Here is a 22,087-nt window from a genome sequence, read left to right as displayed (position 1 = left end):
GTCTCTTTCAGAAATATTTGTGTTAAAATATGATTATATCAATATTTGGCATTTATTTCTTATGACCTTGCCAGTACTCTTAGTTAAACTACATGGTAAAAATGATTTTGCTTTCCCTCCTACATAACTTTTTTTCCACCTAGAGCTAATAATTGTCATTCTGGGGACTGACTTTTTCTGTATTTACCATAAATTGACCTGAAACTCCTCTGTGATGCAGCAGGAATTCTAGCAATGTCAACTTCCTTAGAAAGACTCCATTAGAAGCTTGACTTGGGGCTAGAAGGAGAGGCACACAACTGCCATCCTGGTGTCTCCCTTCATCCAGAAAAAGGGGGAGGAATACATGAAACCTAGAATCCACTCTAAAACATTTTCCAGAACAAAAGGACATGTGTTTCCATGTTGTAAATGTTTAACAAGTGCCCATAACAAGGAATAATAAGTCTATTATGTTTGCTTTTGTGTCTGTAAAAGTTGGGGGTATTGGTTGTAAGCACGAAAACAGATATTGACTGTTGAAGGAAAAAAAAAATACGAGGTCAGGAGTTTGAGACCAACTTGGCCAATATGGTGACACCCTGTCTTAGTAAAAATAGAAAAATTAGCCAGGCCTGGTGGCACGCATCTGTAGTCCCAGCTACTTGGGAGGCTGAGGCAGAAGAATCGCTTGAACCCGGGAGGCAGAGGTTGCAGTGAGCCAAGATCGCACCACTGCACTCCACCCTGGGCAACAGAGCGAGACTCCGTCTCAAAAAAAAAGTTAAGTATTTGAACATAGGGGTGGCTCATAGAATTCCCAGGACACCCGATGGAGTAGGCTTGCAAAATACAACATGTGGCAACTCCAGTGGGAAACGAGGCAGGAAACACTCGTTTCCTGCAGAAAGCAACAATTTGGGCTTCAATACCCTCCCTAGAACACAGGGCAGTGAATCTGAGCAGCATCAGTACCCCACGTTCGGATGAGTCCTGAGCCCCTATTTTTATTCACTGACTTATTCCAAAATCAGTGTCTCTTAAATATATCTGGAAGGCAGCAGCTGGTATCTCCCCCTTCAGCTTCCATAGTGGCAGTCAGGGTACAACTTACTTTCCAAACAGAACACACTGCGACATTCCCTCCAGGCTCGTTGAAGAACTTCAACTGACAAATGTCCCTCCTCGACCAGATGATAGTTTTCTTAAAGGCAGGGTTTAATATACCCTTTTATAAATGTTTCAAGGCCCTGTGTAATACCTGAGTTTATTCCAGATGTAACTAAATATATCCAAGATTGTTTTAAAATAAATTGCTGAAAAAACAAATAAATACAGTTAGTATCTATATCAATATTCTCAATTGGCAGTTTTGCAATAATGGCCGATAGTTCATTTTTAGTAACACTATTGACATTGCATTTGGATATTAGGGTTTACTAATCATCCACATGTATACATTGCATATTTTTCTAGACTTTAACTTTATTCAAATCTACTGATTTTTAAACCTGCAACTTATGTCTAGACACAGGTATACCTTTACAAGAACTACCATTATTTTTGGTAACATACTACCTCCAAAATTTCAAGTAAGAAGTTGATTTTTGTCCATTTTTAAATGGAAAACTTGTAATCAAAATGCCACAAAATTATACTGTGTATCATTTGACCTATAGAAACCAATATTATTACAGGAAGAAGGCAGAGCCAATCTTCTACGTGTGGTCAAATAAGTGGAGGCCCTTTCTAGACTAAGTTCTCATGAGTTTAAAATACCAAGCATAAGTTCTCCAAATTCCTGAAAAGGAAGCCTTGTGTTGTATTGCCCAGCCATATTTGTAAGACATAAAAATAAAACCTGAGAAGAAGCTATGATAACTTACTTTCTTCATTCTTCAAAATTTACATAATCTCAACTGATTTTATGTTTTTATGAAAATGGATTCTTAAGATATATCCTTATTCAATCATGTATTCATTACATCCTTTATGCCAGGTATCCAAAAGTACTTACAGTGACTAAGACCATTATTCTTTGATCAGCTGCCTGAGTAAGACTTTGAGCTCTCCAATATACTCTCAGTGATACTAAGTTTTCTGAGTAACAGCTTTGGATGTGGCTTCAGTTGAGCTGATTTATCCCACACTTTATTTTTATCGTATAATGGTCCTCAGAAGCAAATTTTGATTTTAGCTCACATAAAAAATGTACAAAGAAATGTAATGGCTCAGTAGCTTCTAGAGATATAGATTACTCTTCTAACCTTTCTGTAATTTTGTATGTCTATTTTATAATTCTTTCAATGTCTAATGAATAGCTATCTTTTTTTGAGACGGAGTCTCGCTCTGTCGCCCAGGCTGGAGTGCAGTGGTGCGATCTCGGCTCACCGCAAGCTGCGTCTTCCAGGTTCACGCCATTCTCCTGCCTCAGCCTCCCGAGTAGCTGGGACTACAGGCGCCCACCACCATGCCCAGCTAATTTTTCTGTATTTTTAGTAGAGACGGGGTTTCACCGTGTTAGCCAGGATGGTCTCGATCTCCTGACCTCGTGATCCGCCCGCCTCGGCCTCCCAACGTGCTGGGATTACAGGAGTGAGCCACCGCGCCTGGCCTCCTTAGTTTCTTAAGGTGGAAGCCTAGATTATTGATTTTATATGTTGTTTTCTTTTCCAATAGTGGCACTTAATGCTATAAATTTCACTTTGTTCCACAAGTTTTGGTAAGCTCTATTTTTATTTTCATTTAGTCCAAAATATTTTAAAATTTCTTTTGATATTTCTTCTTTGAGCCATGAATTATTTACAATGTGTTGTTTAATCTCTATATATTTTGGGATTTTTCTACTTTATATCTCTTACAGATTTCTAACTTAATTTCATCATGTTTTTAAAACATTCTTTGTATAATTTCTATTCTTTTAAATTTTTCAGGTGTATTTTATGGCCCAGAATATGGTCTATCTTGTAGAATGTTTCATGTTATCTTAAGAAGAATGTTCATTCTGCTGTTGAGTGTAATATTCTACAAATGTCCATTAGATTAAACTGATTGATACCACTGTTCAGATTATCTATATCCTTTCTGATTTTCCCTCTTCTTGATCTATCACATACTGACAGATCAAGTGATCAAGTCTCGTTAAAGACTGCAAGTATAATAGTGGATTTTTCTATTTCTCCTTGCAGTTTTGTTAGTTTTTGTCTCATGTATCTTGATACTCTTGTTAGTACATATACTTTCAGAATCGTTAGGTTTTCTTGGAGAATTGACCCCTTTACCACATGTAATGTCCCTTTTATTCTTGATAATCTTTCTTGTTCTGTCTGCTTTTTCTGATATTAACATAACTTTCAGTTTTTTAAAAAATTAACATTAGCATCTCACATCTTTATCCTTTTAATTTTAAATTATCTAAATATTTATATTTAATGTGCCTTTCTTATAGACAATGTATAGTTGCATCTATTTGTAATTTCCCCACTTTTCTTACTTAAAAATGTTATAGATATATAGGAGTTGTATATATTTGGGGGGTACATGTGATGTTTTGATACCTGTATACAATATGTAATGATCATATTGGGTAATCGTGATATCTATCACCTCTAACATTCATCTTTTTTGTGTGTTTAAACCCACCACTTCTAATTGGTACATTTAGATTATTCAAATTTAAGTGATTATTGATATAGTTGGATTAATATCTACTGTTTGTAACTTTTCTATCCTTGCACTCGTTCTTTCTTTTTTATCCTCACTTCTTTTTCTGTGTTCTCTGATTTTAACTGGGGTTTTTACATGATTTAATTTTCTCTCTTGGCATATCTTTCATTGATCAACCTAGGTTTTTCTCCTTTTCCCCTCTTTTTTTTGGTATTTATTCTATTTAGTGTTATCTGAGCTACCTGAGTTGGTGTCTATCACTAATTTTGGCAAGTTCCCAGACGTTATTACTTCTAACATTCTTTTGCTCCATTCTTTCTTCTTCTTCAATTATTCCATAGTCTTGAATATTCTGGGTTTTTCCCACTCTTTGAATTTTAGTTTGAAAAGTTTCTATTGGCCTAGCTTCAAAGTCATTGATTCTTCCTTCGGGGTTCCAAGTCAACTGATAATTGCATCAAAGATATCCTTCCTTTCTATTACTTTGTTTTTTATTGCTACCATTTCTTTTTTATTCCTTCTTAGTGTTTCCATCTTTCTTCTTACATTATCCATCTGTTGTCTATTTTTTTCATGAGAGCTCTTAACATATTAATGATAAGTTCCATGTCTGATAATTCTGACACGTGTCATGTCTCTATCTGGTTCCAATGATTGCTTTATCTCTTCAGACCATGACTTTTCTTGCCTTTTGACATTCTTTGACATTTTTTTTGAATTTTTTGTTGCAAGCCAGATCTGGTATGTTATGTAATAGGAACAGGTAAATAAGTCTTTAGCTTGCAGACTTATCTTAATCTGACTAACTATTAGACTGTGTTTAAAGTCTGTTATAACCATAGGTGCTAAATTTCTTCAAATTCCTCTAGTGTCTTTGTTTTGTTTGTTTATGTGTTTTTCCCCTTCTTGAGTTCAGTCTTCCCTAAGTGCTCCTCTTCAGAGAGACTTTCTGTCTTTCAGCTCTTTCCTCTGCAATTCACTGTTACTATACTGGAACCCTGTTGGTGTAGTACTAAGCTGTGGGAAAGGAGAGTGCTCTATAATCTTACAGTGAAATCTCAGTCTTTCAGTGGGTCTGTGTCTGGGACATTCACAGAGCTTCTCCAGTGGTATTGCTTCCTCATCCTCAACTCCCTTTCCTGGCTGCAGTATTCCCAATATATTTCTTTGAAGGCCTGCCCCCTGTTGACTGTTATTTTCCCTCTTTCCTTAAGTGGGACAGGGAGACTTCAGGGGCTGGGATGAGGTTTGGGAATTGTGCTTGGCAGAGTCCTCTCCATCTTTGTTACCAAGAAGGTTCATGGCTTATTTCTCAATGGATGTCCCTCTCTATCTGTTGCCAGAGCCACGAGGAAATTTTTCTTGGATCCTCATAATGAGAACCTTGGAGTTTCCTACTGGAAAAGCCCTTGAATGTGTGGAGTGCCTCAAGAGCACAGCTCCCATGGGTTTCTTGCTCACACCAGTCCACAAACAGATGCCAGCAATTCACCCAACTTACCATATAAAGGCCCATACTAGTTTATGGCTCCAGTGCTTTGACTCCAGATAAATGGCTATTGGTTGCTGTATCTCTCTGGATGTATCTGTATCTCCAGATTTTGGGGTGGCAGTTTGCTCAGGACCTTGGTTCTCTAATAGGTCTAAGAAAAGTCATTGATTTTCAGCTTTCCAACTTTCCAGCTTTGTCTTGTTATAAGCATGGCAGCAACATCTTCCATGCTCTTAACATGATGACACTAAAGGCAGAAGTTGATCTCCATGTATAAACATTTTAACACATATGTTTTTTGTTATCGTGGTTTCTGACCTGTCTCTTTGCCCTGACTTTCTGATACTGCACTAGGGTTCCTGTTGCTGGACTCCATTCCATATGACTTGCTCTCGTCTAGGCTGCTCTTTGGCTCATTTTTATAAATCATGATCCAAAATGAAGCACATATTTATTTTTTAAATAAATATGAAATGAAGTATAGACATCAAACTGAAGATGAGTAGATCATACTGAGTTTCACTGTCTGTGCTTGGATCAACATCAGGCCTTATACAAATATTCAAGTCCAGAGGCAAAATGTAATAAGGAAAATTTGTAGCACAAGCCACAAGGAGATAACATGTCAAGTCTATGCGATTGGAAATAAACTAAAGATGAACTGCTGGGGATGCTCACTCATCACAGAGCTCAGTCTAAAGCACCAGATTTCATAAGCATTTTTTGGGGGAAATTCTGTTAAAATGAAATATGAGTCACATGGTGGTGTTTCACTCATCATATGTGTTCAATATTAATTCATTTTAAGGTTTAGTTGCACAAAAGGTAAATGAGAATTAGAAGACTCCATGGGTAAGAGGAGCCACAGAAGTAAAGCATTGTCAAGGGTTCTATGTCTATATATTTAGATATTAGGCTTCTGAGAAAAAAACACAATAGGAAGGAAGATGAACACAACAGAGGGCAGAAGGTCTATACGTCCTGAGGCCTTTTATGCAACGTTTGTTTGTGGAATGTTTTTAAAGAATGTGTGAGAGTCATTTTAATGTGAAATAAAGACCTACGTCTACAGACTTGCCTCATAGTTTGTTCACTCCATATGGTCATATGTAAATAGTGCAAAGCTTTTATAAACAGATCATTTAATAATTTCTTAAAGCTGAACCCCTTTTCTCTCTACAGTTTAGTGGAAGTAGTGTTGAATATTTTCTGTTAGTATAGATAAACAAATGAACAAACAAACCCAATACTGCCCAAAACATGTTACTATCTTTTCCAGGTTAAGAAAAAGCTTAAATAATAACTGACCAGTAAGAATCACATGGCATTTTAGCTTCAGGAAGAATATTGTGTCTAGATAGAAACAAAAAACGTCAAATGCGATCTCTTTTACTAAATAGTCAACGGTAATGATCTGAACTACATGAGAGATCACAGTGTTCTTATATATTAAAAATAATGTCCCAAACCCCACCCATAAGCTTAAGTTAAACACATGGTTAAACATACCATCAACATGTTATCATTTACAAGGTAAAACACCATCATGTAACATCTCTTGGCGTATAGTGTCTCTTAGATACCTATGTGTTTAACATCTCCATTAAAGAGGTGGACACTACAAATGTCACATGAAGGATGGAGTTATGTTTTGTTCATGAATTTAGAGAACATTTTGTACTATATGTAATGTTGGTTTTACCTGAGATATCAATTGCCACCCCAAATCAGTCTAAGTTGTGCATAATCTTAAAAATGCAATGGACATTATCTCCCATTAAATGCCTACTCATCCCACTTACAAATTCTAAACTTATAACAATTCCATTTTAGTTACATTTCCTAGTCAGGTCTCTTGAGGATCCATGCATTTTAGAATTTAGAATGCCATCCCTTTTCACTATTGAGAAAAAGGGTCAGATATGAGGAGGGAGAGGAAGGGAGGGAGGAGAGGAGAGCTGAGTAGAACATTTTAAATCTATTTCTTGTAACATTTTTCTTTAGATTGTTCTGATGAGAGTAAAGTGACTAGTTACAGTAAGTAAAATGGGTTATTTCTGAGCAGTGGTCTTAATTTATTTTTTGGGGGGTAGCATGAATTTCTAGCTCTATATTTGGCTCTTTGAAGTGTACTTGGATTTGTTAAAAACCGTAAGCCTCAAAAACAGCAGGTTACCTAAAAACAGCAGGTTATCTGTAACTTTTAATAGATATTGGAACAAGAAAGGAATTTCTTAAGTCAAATGGTACTCAAAGGACAGTCATTAAGCAAGATTAGACTAAGTATACCTGCCTCATGGCTTGAGGAATACGCTTCCTCTCCGGATGGTGAGCCAAATCTTACAGAAGGGACCAAATCTTACCCATTTTTGAATTCCCAGTAATTAGAACATTCAGCTCATGCTTTAAAAATTGAATTTTGGAATAATATTTTCCCCCTTTGGCTTTCTCATAACCAAAGTTTGCAAATATTCAGGGAGTATTGAATATTTAGAATGGATCTCTGTAATTCACACATGAATAGAAAGTAACAATGAGGCCAGGAGTGGTGGCTCGTGCCTGTAATCCCAGCACTTTGGGAGGCTGAGGCGGGTGGATCACTTGAGGCCAGGAGTTCAAGACCAGCCTGGCTAACATGGTGAAACCCCATCTCTTCTAAAAATACAAAAATATTAGCTGGTTGTGGTGGCACTCGCCTGTAGTCCTAGATAGTTGGGAGGCAGAGGCAGGAGAATCGCCTGAACCTGGGAGATGGAAGTTGCAGTAAGCCAAGATCGTGCCCCTGCACTCTAGCCTGGGAGACTGCATCTCAAAAAAAAAAAAAAAAAAAAAAAAAAAAAGACAATGAGTGTATGTTTGTCTTACATGCAAGTTTGTGTCAAGAGAGGAAGAAATAGAGGATTTTTTTAAAATGAGGTTTTAAAAATGTATAGAGCTCAAGTAGCAACAGATACATTTGGAGTTCTGTTAGATTATGGCATCGAATAAATTTTTTCTTTTTTTAAAAAAGAGGCTTTAAAACATTTATACAATTCAAATAACAAGAGACAATTTTGGAGTTAGGTTAGACTGTGTGTCTAATAATTTTTTTGTGATTAAAATGCAGCCTATTTGTTGGGTGGGGTGGCCGGGGGGGAAGAGAAAGAGGAGAAGGAGGAGGAGGAAGAAGGGAAGAGAAGTTCAGACATAGCTTTGAGAAAGGAATTTAGGGAGCTAGTGAGGATGGTCTCTCTTGCCTTCCTTCCTTCCTTACTTCTATCCATTTTCATGTCTCCTACAGAAAGCCATGTACATATTTGCTGTCACAGCTCCATACTGTCATTGATGCATATCAAATGGAATTAAAAGGAGGCAAGAACAAAGATCAGGAGATATTGTTTGTCCTCCACTCATGTTTTGGAGGTAGTAATTACGCAAAAAGTAGTGATTGACTGGCCTTTGAGATCAGATGAAATCAGCAGGCTAATACCCTAGAGATACCTACATATTAGTGTAATTCATACTTCCATGAATGTTTTGATATTCTATGCAGCTCTTACTCAAATATTTATTTTAATAATTCACCATATGGATGCTAATATTAGATAAATCTTTTAAAAATATATTTCTTGACTAAACTGGAAGTAGAAAGAGTTGATGTTCTTTGTACATTATGGAAATAGCAGCATAATTGCTATTGAGCTGTGCCTCGTGACGTATATTTATTAAATACCTTCTTTGATGTTAGCTCTAAGCTTATATAAACCTTTACATTATTTCTAAATACATTTTCCCAAGTAAATATAGTCTCCATGATTTTAATAGTGACAAAAAGGGAAAGAAAATTCATCAAGTTCATACAACCAATTTGTTACGAAAATGTATCACTAAAAATTCATATTCAGAATAAGCTGTATTTCATTCAATATTGACAAAGAATGGGTGATTTCATCATCATTGCCACCCCTGAACATTTTTCAAACTTCTATTGGCTGCATAAAATGGAAAGGTCTCATACATTTTTCATTGTTTTCTTCAATTCATGAATTTGGCCCAGACTTACCCATTGAAGGGCATTTTTAACAGTACTGACTGCTTGATTCCTTTTCTCTCACCTAGTTTGATTTCTCTGATATTATTGAAGCTTCACACTCTCTTTAAAAGCATTATTCTCTAAAAGGAAAAATACTCATAACAAATTAATCTAGTAAGCCCATAAGAAATGCCCAGCTACGCCTGTAGTCCCAGCTACTCGGGAGGCTGAGGCGGGAGAATGGCGTGAACCCCGGGGGGCGGAGCCTGCAGTGAGCCGAGATCGCGCCACTGCACTCCAGCCTGGGTGACAGCGAGACTCCGTCTCAAAAAAAAAAAAAAAAAAAGAAATGTCCAGCTAATATTTAAAGGTTAAGTTTGAAAAACAGATTCTGTAAGTGTATTTCTAGACAGGTCTAAATCTGAGTGGCAAAGGCTACTTAATCATGGGCTGAAAAATAAAAGAAGCCATTGATAACAGCATGATAGTCACAGCTGCATGCATTTCACCTTTGAAGTTAAATTTTTATCTACCAAATGATGTTTATTTTCAATTTTTTTTTTTTTTTTTTTTTTTGGCTATTAGCAGAGTTCTGTAGGAAAAGCCATTGTCTAGCTGTGCAACATTATGCAAGCCAGTTAAGCTCTCTGGATATCTTTTTTTTTTCTTTGAGGGCGAGTCCCACTCTGTCACCCAGGCTGGAGTACAGTGGCACGATCTCAGCTCACTGCAACCTCCGCCTCCCAGGTTCAAGCGATTCTCGTGCCTCAGCCTCCTGAGTAGCTGGGATTACAGGTGCCTGCCACCACGCCCAGCTAATTTTTGTGTTTTTAGTAGAGACAGTGTTTCACCATGTTAGCCAGGCTGGTCTTGAACTCCTGGCCTCAAGTGATCCACCCGCCTCAGCCTCCCAAAGTGTTGGGATTACAGGTGTGAGCCACCGTGCCCGGCCTGGATATCCAAAAGTGTTAATCTCTAGTGTCATTTTCCATATTAAATTCTATAATTCCTTCAAACCAGAGTCAACCTAATAAAAATTCAATTATATTAAAAGATGGAGTTAGGAAAACATTGGAAATACATAATAAATTATCGGTAACCTTTCATTTAATAAAGGGCCTTCTTTCACTTTATTTTCAAAATAGCAAGCTAATAAGTGAAGGAATAAGTAACATTTTAAACATTAGCAGAATATGATTGTCAGAATTTTGTTTAATTACATAGTTACATTTCATCACATGATAACAAAAGTATAAGAAAACCAAGTAATATTACAGTGTTAGTTTTATGAAATAACTTGTGGGTAAAACCATCAATTTAGTTGTTCAAAATCTCAGTCATGCAAAGTTGTGATGTAAAGTAGTATTTTTGAACTGCTTTACCTTTAAGTGATGGAGCAAACTTTAATAGTGCACAACCTCATAGCAATATCATTTGTAAATTTTTTAGAATTATGAATAAGACATTGTTAACAATAGATTAGGTTTATTTATTGATGGTTAAGATAAAAACTACGACTTCAGAAGAAGGTAATTTTTCAATTATGTATTTCATGTATTTTTACCAAGGGGAAAAATCACACAGACAGATTTAAAAATAATTTAATTTCCTAATTTTATTATTGCCTCATTATTATAATATTTTCTGTTCTGCTAGAAATTCACATTTCAGTTCCAGGGACAGCTGTTGCTTTGCATCTCATCCCAAAACGTAGTTCAGCTAGTTTTTAAGTACAGATGTCCCCAAATTATCATTTATCTAGAATAGATTGTTACTAAAAATGAAGTATGCCAAATCATGTATTTTCCAACAGAAGCAAATTTATACTGGGTGTTTTATTTCTTAACAAGGGCCTAATGTCCAAAGTTATTTCTTATCAAAATGATCATAAACATTATATTGAACCAACTACAGATGACATCGCTTTATGATGTACAGTATAAGACTTCACAAAGTATATATAAATTAATTAAATAAAGATTTACAAAAAGCAAATATATAACACATTATTTAATATATTTTAAAGATTCATAGGGATAAGGATTTTGCAGGATGGGGTAATTCTGTGTGACTCTATTAAGGAAAAGATAACTTCAGTGGAACACACAGAGTGGGTCAAAAGCCAAAAATTGTGTGTGTGTGTGTGTGTGTGTGTGTGTGAGCATGCACTAAGGTTGGGGTGGAGGGGGCCTCTGCAGGTCTTGGAAAGTCTCCTGTCATCTGCAGTAAAGATGGAACTGGCTTTTATGTCAGGGAGCAGCCTGAGTTGTTGATGTCATTTATGTACTGCTTGCTATAACTAAAGTAATACAGTATTTTGTAACTGGAAAGAATCATACTCTGTTATCAGTTTTCACAACAAAGTTGGAGCTCCCCCACTCTACCCACTGACACATATATATATATATATATTTTTTTTTTACAAGAGTAAGCATTATTTCTTGAACTATGCACTATACATGTGAATCTGAATTTGATTTCAAATTATTTCATATTGACATATTTTGCTCATTTCTGATGCAAATTTAATATCAAGATACTACTATCATTCTGTTCTTTATTTTCCCTGGCTTTCAGTCCCTCTGTAAAATAGTTAATGATCTGGAACTACTTTCTCAACCATTTTCAGATGTTTTCTTTGAGAGAAATCCTGCAGTGACTTAAAAAAATTAAATCATTATCTCAGTTTCCTTCTTTGCCTGACTTTGGGTTTCTGAATTTCAGACATCTGATAATAAGCAACTCTTTTGAGGCTGTGGGTCTCTTGAGGGAATTAATATAACAATTCAATCCTAACATTAGCACAGCTACAGGCTGAGAGTGTAGACCTTGCTCCATTTGATGTTCAATTCTGTGCTGACAGAAAGGGTTGATTTTATGCTCACAGTCTAAAATCATCCTAAAAGCAGGAAAGAGTGAGGAACTTAATTGTTTCAACTGCTAACATGGGCCCAAAATAATGATTAGAAAATTTAAATCCATTCATTCTTCTGACAACTGGAATGTGGAGTTCAGACTAGGGAAGCAGGCATGGAAGATAACTTAAAAAAAACTTACTAGTTAAACAGAATTGTTAGAGGGAATATTTCTACTACAAATGTATTTTTCCTCTCCCCTTCAAATATTAATATTTACAAGATGTTAAAATCTTAAGGTAGGGGAAAAGTGTCTGAAAATTACAAGTATAATGTGGTTTTCATATTATTTAGTAATTTTAACATATTTCTTATTTAAACTTTAGTTAATTTAAATTATTGTCTACTGAAGATTATCAGGAAAAACCTAATATATAAGGTATTATAATGTAAAAAAGTCATTTCCCCAATTCTTGTTGATAATGGAAGCTTCTTGAGGCTCACATGAAAAAAATGTAGCCCTGATGTTATCAATTATGCAACAAAGTTGTTAAAAATGCCATAAATAATGACACCGTAAAGTGCTAGAAAGTGATAAAGATTCCAAAAATTATAATCACAATTACTATGTGATTGTGATGAATTAGTAGGACTGCTAAACACAGACACCTACTTAATGTGTTTTAGTTTGACTACCACTTTAGGATAAGATTGAATTTCAAAGAACTGGATGACAATATATGAGTAAATAAAGCTTATACCAACCATTCATGACCTACCAGAAATCTAATGAATTGCCCCATAACACCTCTCTACTGATACAGCTGGTGATGAGTTCAGCAAGAGTAGCGGCATCTGAAAATCTGGGAAAACACTTAAATGTACAAGGGTTTATTTATTTTGAGGCCATATGGCATTTCTCAGCTCCCACTATGTCAAACTGGGAGATGCCATGGAGCCAAGGAAACATTCCTAGATCAGGAGCCTGGAACTACGAGAAACAATTCTTGGCTCTTTCTTTGCCGTTAAGCAAATTACAGCATCCATGGGTTTCAGTTTTCTCCCAAGGGAAACATAAAGTGGGACCTTGATTCTACATGACCTTTAAGGGTGCTTCTAGATCTAGCTAGCATTCCACCTGCCTAGGAAATGTGCCCAACTTCCATAAGAGTCTATAAACTGTCTAGTGCCTCTTCTGCTGGCATAATTGCACGAATGCTACAATATTCACATTCTTCAGTAAGAAGGTAAGGATTTGTGGCAGGTCCGCAGAGAAAATGTGGGCAATCTTCCAAATATGTTTATAGACAATGCACACATGAGAGTGTGTTCTCGTCTCACAGATCCAGCCTCGCACACCAGTCTCACCGATAATTTATGTTCATGATAAAATTCAAATGAGGTTGGCTATATAAAAGTGATTCTCATGTTTCTGAAGACACATTTTACTGTGGGGACTTGGTTACACATTGTTTCTTGTTAAATGTTTTTCACTAAGCCGAAAGACACATCTTTGTTGGGAATGTAGTGACTTCCTCTAGTGGCCTTAAGACATAAAGCAACAGATGTCCTCTGTAAATTGCATACGCAGTATGAGGCGACACGGAAGAAAGCCAAGCCCATGACACTGGCCTTGGGTTAGAATGTCAGAAAGGTAGAGACCAAGTGTTACTCTGGACATTTCATTGTATTCTTTATCATTTAACCTAAATTGTTGCGTTCATGACTAGTTGCCATCCTGCCTCTCTATTCTCTCCGTGGGAGACTGCACTTCATACATTTCATAGTCTACAAACACACACCCCATAAATTTCATAAGCTAAATTTGTGTGGCATGTCACCCATTGTTATAGCTATTAATGCATATTCAGTGGCAAATTTTTATCGATTTTGAGAAGGCTGTGTTTGGGAGATCATATAGTTAATGACGGATGAAGTAATTTGAAATAGCAAGGTATTTACAGACATGATCACAGGATTGGAGAAACATGTATAATTTTCTCTTTGTGCAGTCTTCAATATAATATTTTAAAACACGAATTGTTAAAGCCTTAAATCTCAGTTCCATTAGATGTATACTGCCCATTTATTGTGCTGTGTTATAATAATCAAAACTGGAATATAACTTTTTAGGAGAATATCATTTCCTTAGCTTGTTTTCACTGTATCACTAATGGCCAATTTTAGTAAATGGCTCAAATAATCTAGGGAGTAGGGTCCCCGTGCTTTTTTACAAAGTTTTCTGATACTGGCCAAACAAGGAGGGGCACACATCAATTTTTATCATGTGTTTTTAATATCTACAATAAAGATACGACATGCAATAAACTGGATCTGTAGAAACTACTACCAACAATGTAAAGTTATTTATCAGTCTACTCTTTCTATACTGAATAGAAAGTACAAGAGGCTCACCATTTTATAGGTGATGGAAGATTTTCAAACATAATTTCCCAATGAAGACAGAGAAGAATTACGCAAGATACTAGGACTAGTTCTCTAGTTACTATTTGGTGAAAAAGGTGAGGTTTACGTTTAATAAATATGTTTCCATTGATTTCACATGCTCTATCAAACAGCGTCTTCCCTCATATATAAATATATATTTCTTATTTTATTGATTTCAAATTGTGGCAGTGGCCAGAACCTATTGCTTCATACATATTTGCAACCTGCATAAATAAATTAGTTCTGAGTGCTTATTGTTTGTTCAATAAGTAAGTGAAAGATGTGTTTTCTTTTCCACCTCTGCCCCCACCCCCCAGAATAGGAAACTATTAGATCAAGGTTGTTTTGTACTTTCCTGCATTTTAAGTGTAATATCATGCGTCAATCATGTGTACATTGATTAATATTATCAGAAGAAAAAATTGGGAACATAAAAAATAAGTCCCCTCGTGTAATCTCTCAGTGAAATGGATACCTCCTTTAGGCTTTGTCTGTTTTCAGAACTGCTATTCCTTACGTTGGGTTCCTTTATCATTGGTCTCTTCCAACCTGATGCAGAAATGGTGACCATCTATTTATCTGTACAAATCTGAATGGAATTCAAACTGAGTCACTTTCAGAAGGAGCCAAAAGATATCTTTGGTTCATAGTAATTCCTCCCTCACATTGAAAAATACACATATATTAAAGATATAATACAATTTTTGAAGGGAGAAATGACTTACAAAGTGTAGAGGCATCCCCAGTCAAAAACCTACGAGCCCAAGCGAGTGGTATACATATCCATGACCCTTCTGGTTGCTCCAGTGAAATTGATTTTATGAAGTTCCAGGAGACTGGTGCAGTGACTTTCCATCTTTGGTTTTGGTAGAAGATTTATCTGTTTGCCGTTTTTATTACAATGAACCCTGCTTCATGTCAAGGATATTAGTCTAATATAAGTTCTCCTATCTGTTCATTTAGCAGTCTTGACTCAGCTACAATTGTGAGTGTACTTGGAGGAGTATGCTAGAATTAAGCTCCAAAAATGTACCATGAGATAGATTATAGCATTCTCCTCATTGTGACGAGATCTGGTTAAAAACTTGGGAAGTAGATTTCTCTCACACATACTCTTTTTACGACATCATTTTCAGAACGAACTGGCCCGAGGTTATGCCTGATCTTTGGTGCTCCTTCAGTTATATTCATTGGTAATGATCAGAACCAAATGGAGTTCTTGAAGCAATTACATACAGGTATTTGTCTCCTAAGAAAGAGACACAAGAGCAGACTCATCTAATTAGCAGAATCCCTCCCTGGACTCGCTGTTTGTGCTTCCAGCACATGAATAAAGCTGAGATGTGAACCAGGACCCCTGAGGGCCGTTCCCCATAAGTCCCTTGTAGAAACTTGTGGTGTCTAAGCAACAGCTCAACTGAGTGAGCCGGTGAGAGGCTTGCTCTGAATGTGGCCCCACTAGGAACTGTGCTCAAATGGTCTCAGCTGGGAGTTGCTCTGGTGTATTTGACTAAAGGCATTTCAAAAGCAAATGCCATGTGCAAAAGAAATTCACAAGTGTTTAACCCCAAAAGCTATGATTTCAAGGAAGGCTGTACAGTCGTAGGAACCAGTCATCTGCTCCTCCGCTGTGTCAGCAAAATTCACAGTGCAGAGAACCTGGGTAATTTTCTTTTTATCCCTGAAAGCTTAGGATAATTATTTTTTGCCGCCACATTAACTCTTATGATTAGTATCTTGATGGGGTTTTCATACCTAGTGGAGTGATTGGGAGAGCCTAGGTAGTTGCTGTAAGTGCACATTTATCTAGGAGGGATCCAGAACCACTTTTATTCGGTAGTAATTCACTGAAATGAATTGTCAATCTGCACTCAAGCTACAGATAGGGATGAAAAGACAACTCATCAGAGATCAGCAAAAAAGGTACCCTTTCAACAGACTAATTTGGATAGTTTAAAAAATTTTCCTATTAAGAAAAAAAAAACCTGGGTTCTCATCTTGCGTGACCTGAGCTCACTGTTCTTTAAACCCACCCTAGAGTATTTGAGAGATAACCATCTTAGGCACAAAGCATCAGATGATTCAGGCAGGATAATTTTTATTTTTACTTAACTCCAGAATTAAGGGCAAATATATCTTTGTTGACCTGAATTAGCCAAACTCTTTCAGTTTCCGTGGAATTCACTACCTCCCTTTAAACACTGTAGGTTTGTAATCAGTGTCAGGGATGATGAAAATTATTGATCTATTCTATTTCTTATAATCTCAGACAACCTGTGTCCAGTAAAAGAAAAAATAAAGCCCTGCAAGTTCTGGTTACACAGTAAATTACAAGCCCCCAGTGGTTGTCTGAGAACAGCATCTATGACATTTTAAATATTGATATCCACAATCCTGTGTCCATTTTGTTCTTCTCTTTACTGCAAAATAGCTGAGTTCTTTATGGGTGTATTATTTCTTTCTTAAAGAGTTCTTCATTTAGAACCTCTCTTTTCTCTCAAGGTTAAATGGAAGCTGATCGGCGTTCACATGGAATCCTCCTCACGTAGCTCAGATGGATGGCCACAGGGAGCAACATTGTCAGCAACAAGGAAACGCTCACCAGAAAGACAGGGTATGACATGATGTGTAGGACAGCTAGACTGGTTCTTTTGCTTCTGAATGTTCCCCTTCTCACATTTTTGCTTACACTTGTTAGGAACAGACTGGATTACATATACTTTTGCTAATAAGAAGCCTTTTTTTTTTTTACAGCACTATTTTAAAAATAGCTATTCAACATAACAATCTTAATTTTAATGCACCAAATTATGGTTTTCAACAATTTTAGTGAGCATATCCTGTCACCCTCAGCACGTTTGATATATACTTGTTATATATAGATGGATATAGCAATATCCATTTGTCTACACACACACACACACACACACGCACACACACACACACGAGTAGAGCTACAGGGCCCTGCTTAATAGTGTGTTCTGAATTTCATGTTCCTTTAATTGTCACTGGGTTTATTTATATGCAGCTATGATGTCATTTGCAGAGCTTACTGTATTTATCCCTGTCAGAACTTTAAAAGCCAGAGCTTGTGGAGGGTCACCATTATGTCTAAGGACAGACCCTGTGCTCAGATGGGCGGACTGCGCTGTGAGGTCAGTGAGAGGTGCCCATCACCCAGGCATACCCCAGCGTGGGCAACTTTTCCCAGTGCTGAGGTTTCTGTTACTGTCAGACCCAAAGAATTTTGTTTATTTAAATAACTGTTCATACGATTTGGATTCTATTTATGTAAAACATAGATTCCCCCAAAGAAATTCAATAAATAAAGGACTTAGCCACTGAATCAAGGAAGCAGAACTCCAGTTTTTAACCTTCCAATGGGACTGGGGCTAGAGCCGACCCATTTCAATTTGTACTGCAATTGGTCTTCCAGGAGGCAGAGGGTAATGACCCCACAGACGGGTCCAGGACAGACTGTCTCTCTAGTCAACAGCGGCTCTCTGTGTGTCATTGGATGAGGCTGGAGCTGTAGCTGAATCCATAGCTGCTGGACCGCGACAACGGCTGCTGGGCCTCTTCACTCTGTTCTGGGGCGTAGCTGGGAAATGTCTGTGCACGAGACATCTTTGACGAACCAAACCCATGACCTAGAGAGGAAGAAAGGAGAGCTCTACTGAGAAACAGATTCAGAAGCACAAAAGATACACTATCTATCATCTATCTATTATCTATCTATCTATATTTTTAAGAACAATAAACAAGGCAGCAGCTTTCATATCCTCAATATTGAGCTCAAGATAAGTTGGTAAAAATTGAGCAATCTTGTTGCCTTGATCCTTGATGAATTAAAATGTATTCAGAGCTCAATATTTCCTCCAAATGTACTTTGCTAAAAATTCTGGATGCCAGAGAGCTAGGTAGATTTTCTAGGGAATCTGAAACTTCTGCTGTTCTTCAACTTTTGAAATAAAAGCAGAAAAGCTTTTCCCCAGAAAAAGCTGTTTTTAATGGAGAGCCTATAAGCTGCTTTCTTTTCCTTTATGCTCAATTTCAGCATATAAAAGCAAATTACACACTTTCTTAAAATCTCTGGGAACAGGCAAGCTGTGCTTTACCCTAAGCAGTAACCTTGAATTATCAGGAAGAAAGCTTTTACAATGATAGAGGTAGAGATTCTGACTTATCCTAGCCGGTGTGTGAGTCACCGTCACTGAACTCACTTCATGATATGGTTAACCCAAACAATTAAGCTCGATGGCTACCAAAATGGCCAAAAGTTAAATTCCATACAAAATACATTTAAAGAAAATTCTGTCTATGCTTTTGGTTGTTCAGCTGCACCCCTGCATGAGAAATAGTCTATCGCAAACCGAAAACAGAAGTGATTACCGAAAACTTTTCAGAATGCTAACAATGTACAGAGAAACGCATGCATGCTAACTAAGGCTTCTGATGAACTTTCCAGTCGTTTCCTCATCTTTATTTGTTTTTTCCCCCTCATCCTTTTTAAGCCAGCAATTATTCTTCATACTTGAGAATGACTTGTATCTAATGGATGAGCTTAGAGGGAGAAGAAAAATAGATGTAGTAAGTCATGCTCTTTCAGAGTTTCTATTTTACCCAAAGGAGGGGCTGTGCTGAGTCTGATTTGTGTGTCATCTGATCGCCTGGGCGAGGAACACAGAGAAGACAATCTGTTAACGCCGAGCACCGACCATCTCTGTGTCAGGCTCCGCAGGTGGCTCTGTCCTTGGCAATGTCACTCGCTTTCAGCCTGTTCTATTGCCAGGTGTGTTTGGCGACGTGGAAAATACTCTCTCACTGCGGGAAGCTTGGGATGCAGGGAGGAAACTCGGATGAACCGGGTGGTAAAAGGCTAATTAGAACGGAACCACCTAACCACTTAGCGGTAGAACCACTGAAATGTCAAAATACTGAGAGAAAAATCTTGCATTAAAAAAAAAGTTGTTTTAGATTCACTATGTCCTGGATTCTGTTGCTGTCCACGTCAAGGAAAGTGCACCAGGCTCAGCAAGAGGGGATCAAAGAGAAGAGGGGCTTTTCCCTCGCACCTCCTGCCCCACGCCCCTGGCTCTGCCACCGCCAGTCCTCTGAGCTTCCAGAACTTTCTGCCCCACGGCGCCTGGAGGCTCTACTAGTCCCTCCTTCCCCTCTCTCCCAGGGTCCTGCCCCGCACTCCTCCTCGCCTGGCCCGCAGGCCTGAGGGTGGTGATGCTTCCTGCTGTTGCGCATGTCTGCATTTTCTCATCGGTTCCCCCAGCTCTTGAAGCAGTCTCCTCATCAAATTCTTTTAATCTCAGCTGAGTGCATCTTCTTTCCTGCAAGACCCTGATGATATAGTGAAGGAAAAATGAAGCAGGGCAGAGGAGGGGAGGAGTTAAGAGGGTTAAAGGATGGGTTAAGGTAGTGATTACCAAAGAAGCTAGGAGAGGAGTTAGGGGCGGAACCAGGGGAGGGGCTAGGGAAGGAGTTAGGGGAGGGGCTAGGGAGAGACTAGGGAAGGAGTCATGGGATAGACCAGGGGAGGGGCTAGGGGAGGAGTTATGGGAGGAGCTAGGGAGAGACTAGGGGCGGGATCAGCGGAAGTGCTAGGGAGGAGTTATGGGAGGAGCTAGGGAGAGACTAGGGGCGGGGCCAGGGGAAGTGCTAGGGAGGAGTTAGGGGAGGGGTTAGGGAGAGACTAGGGGAGGGACTAGGGGAGGAGTTAGGGAGAGACTAGGGGAGGGACTAGGGGATGAGTTAGGGAGAGACTAGGAGAGGAGCTAAGGAGATGAGGCTCGGGGAGAAGCTAGGGGAGGAGTTAGGGAGAGATTGGGGAAGAGCTAGGGAGAGTCTAGGTGAGGGACAAGGGGAGCGACACGGGAGGGGATGGGGAGGAGCTAGAGGAGGAGTTAGGGAGAGACTAGGAGTGGAGCTAGAGGAGGAGTTAGGGAGAGACTAGGAGTGGAGCTAGGGGAGGAGTTAGGAGAACATCTAGGGGAGGAGTTAGGGGAGAATCTAGGGGTGAGGCTTGGGGAGGAGTTCGAGGGACTAGGGAAGGAACTAAGGTAGGGGCTAGGGAAAGAGGAGCTAATGGAGGGGCTAGGGAAAGAAGCAGTCATGAACTAGGGGAGGAGCTGCAGGAAGAATTAGGGGAGGAACTAGGGGAGGAGTTAGGGGAGCAGCTAGGGAAGGGATTAGGGAAGGGGGAGGAGCTGGAGAGGCTCTAGGGGAGGGGCTAGGGGAGATTTTAAGGGAGCAGTTAGAGGTTAGAAGTAGGATCTCTGGAGCTAGAACACCAGGTATATATGTTGCCTCTGCTACTTCCTAGCTTGTAACCCATCTTAAGGGAATTACTTCATCTCTGGGTTTGTTTCCCTATCTAAAAATTCTGGATGGTATAGTGGCACTTAGCTTATATGATCCTTTTGAGTATTAAATCAATGAGTTAATCCATGCTAAGTGCTGCCACCATGTCATGGTAATCGCCAAATAGGATTGGTAACTAGGGAGGTCAGCAAGGGCCTCCCTAAGGAGGTGGCATTTTGGCATGATGAAATGACAAAGTTCTGATACACTAAGCTGATATGGGAAAAAGCACTTAAAAGTTTTGATGATTTTGTCTCATCTTACCATTGACTCTAGATGACAATTCATAGTTTCTGTAATTGGGGATACTGGCATTTATCAGCATAAGATAGCTGGAAAGTATAATATTAAGATAATGCTCCTGGCCTTGGTTTCATCCTGTTTTTTTTTTTTTTTAAAGTTTTAGACATATCTGAAAGAGAACAAATGCTGAGGCAGCTTTAATTCACACTACTTGTGGGCTGAGAAGTGAAGCTTAAGTTATAATAAAAAAATAAAAAAAGAAAATTCAAATTAGACTTTGCTTATTAACACGTTTTTTTAAATCCTAGAATCTTAGATGTAAAAAGTCAATCATGCGATTAATATTAACCATCATCTATTAAAAAATTCCAGGCTCCACAGGAAAGGCGAAGTGTGGAAGTATGACTTTTAGAGTCCACATGCTGTTTTGAATGATGGTCAAAGACAGACAACAATAAACATCAAATCAAGAGTCCATACAGCCAGTGCTATACGGGGTCACAGAGGAAAGCCAATGGGACTTAGAAGAGCATGTTATAAAACTGTACATGTCACTTCAATAATCACAAATAACTTCCTCTGCACAGTGTGCAAACTCCCCCACTACCATGGGCTTTTGAAACAGACAGACTTGAGTTCTTCCATGCCTTTTGGAGCCTCATTTTTTCTGCATGGGGAGAATATAGTTTCCCAAGGTATTTTCAGGATTTAAATGAAACAACATATAGGAGACACCTAGTATGACAGATAGGCAATAAATGTTAATTTTCTTTTTTCTGCACTAAAGGGGTGATATTCTTGCACTTTTTTTTTTGCTCAACACCTGTGCTTTCTCCACCATCTCAATATGCTGTCTCTCACTGGTAATTGGTTCACATTTGTCCTCCAAAGTTTGTGTGTTGATAGCTTAATTTTCAATGCAACAGTGTTGGGCAGTGGGGCCTAATAAGAGGTTATTAGGTCATGAGGGCTCTGTCATCATGAATAGGTTAATTTCATTGCCACCGAAGTGGGTTAATT

At 38.2% G+C, this 22,087-nt stretch overlaps 1 protein-coding gene across 2 annotated transcripts in view; it reads right to left on the bottom strand.

Moving 5' to 3' along the window:
* Positions 1–8,918: 8,918 nt before the first annotated feature.
* DOK6 (docking protein 6) overlaps positions 8,919–22,087 on the bottom strand; it is a 443,254-nt gene continuing 430,085 nt past the window's right edge. The window contains exon 8 of one of the 2 annotated variants that reach the window (XM_034944006.4): positions 8,919–18,102. In XM_034944006.4, the coding sequence (XP_034799897.1) occupies positions 17,963–18,102 (140 nt within the window). In that variant the 3' untranslated portion in view covers positions 8,919–17,962. The remainder of the gene's footprint in view (positions 18,103–22,087) is intronic. The other variant, XM_034944008.3, reaches the window with a different exon arrangement.

Source organism: Pan paniscus, chromosome 17 (assembly GCF_029289425.2).
Source record: "Pan paniscus chromosome 17, NHGRI_mPanPan1-v2.0_pri, whole genome shotgun sequence".
Lineage (NCBI taxonomy): Eukaryota > Metazoa > Chordata > Mammalia > Primates > Hominidae > Pan > Pan paniscus.
The sequence above is the reverse complement of the archived record's forward strand: the minus strand, read 5'-3'. Positions and strand labels throughout refer to the sequence as shown.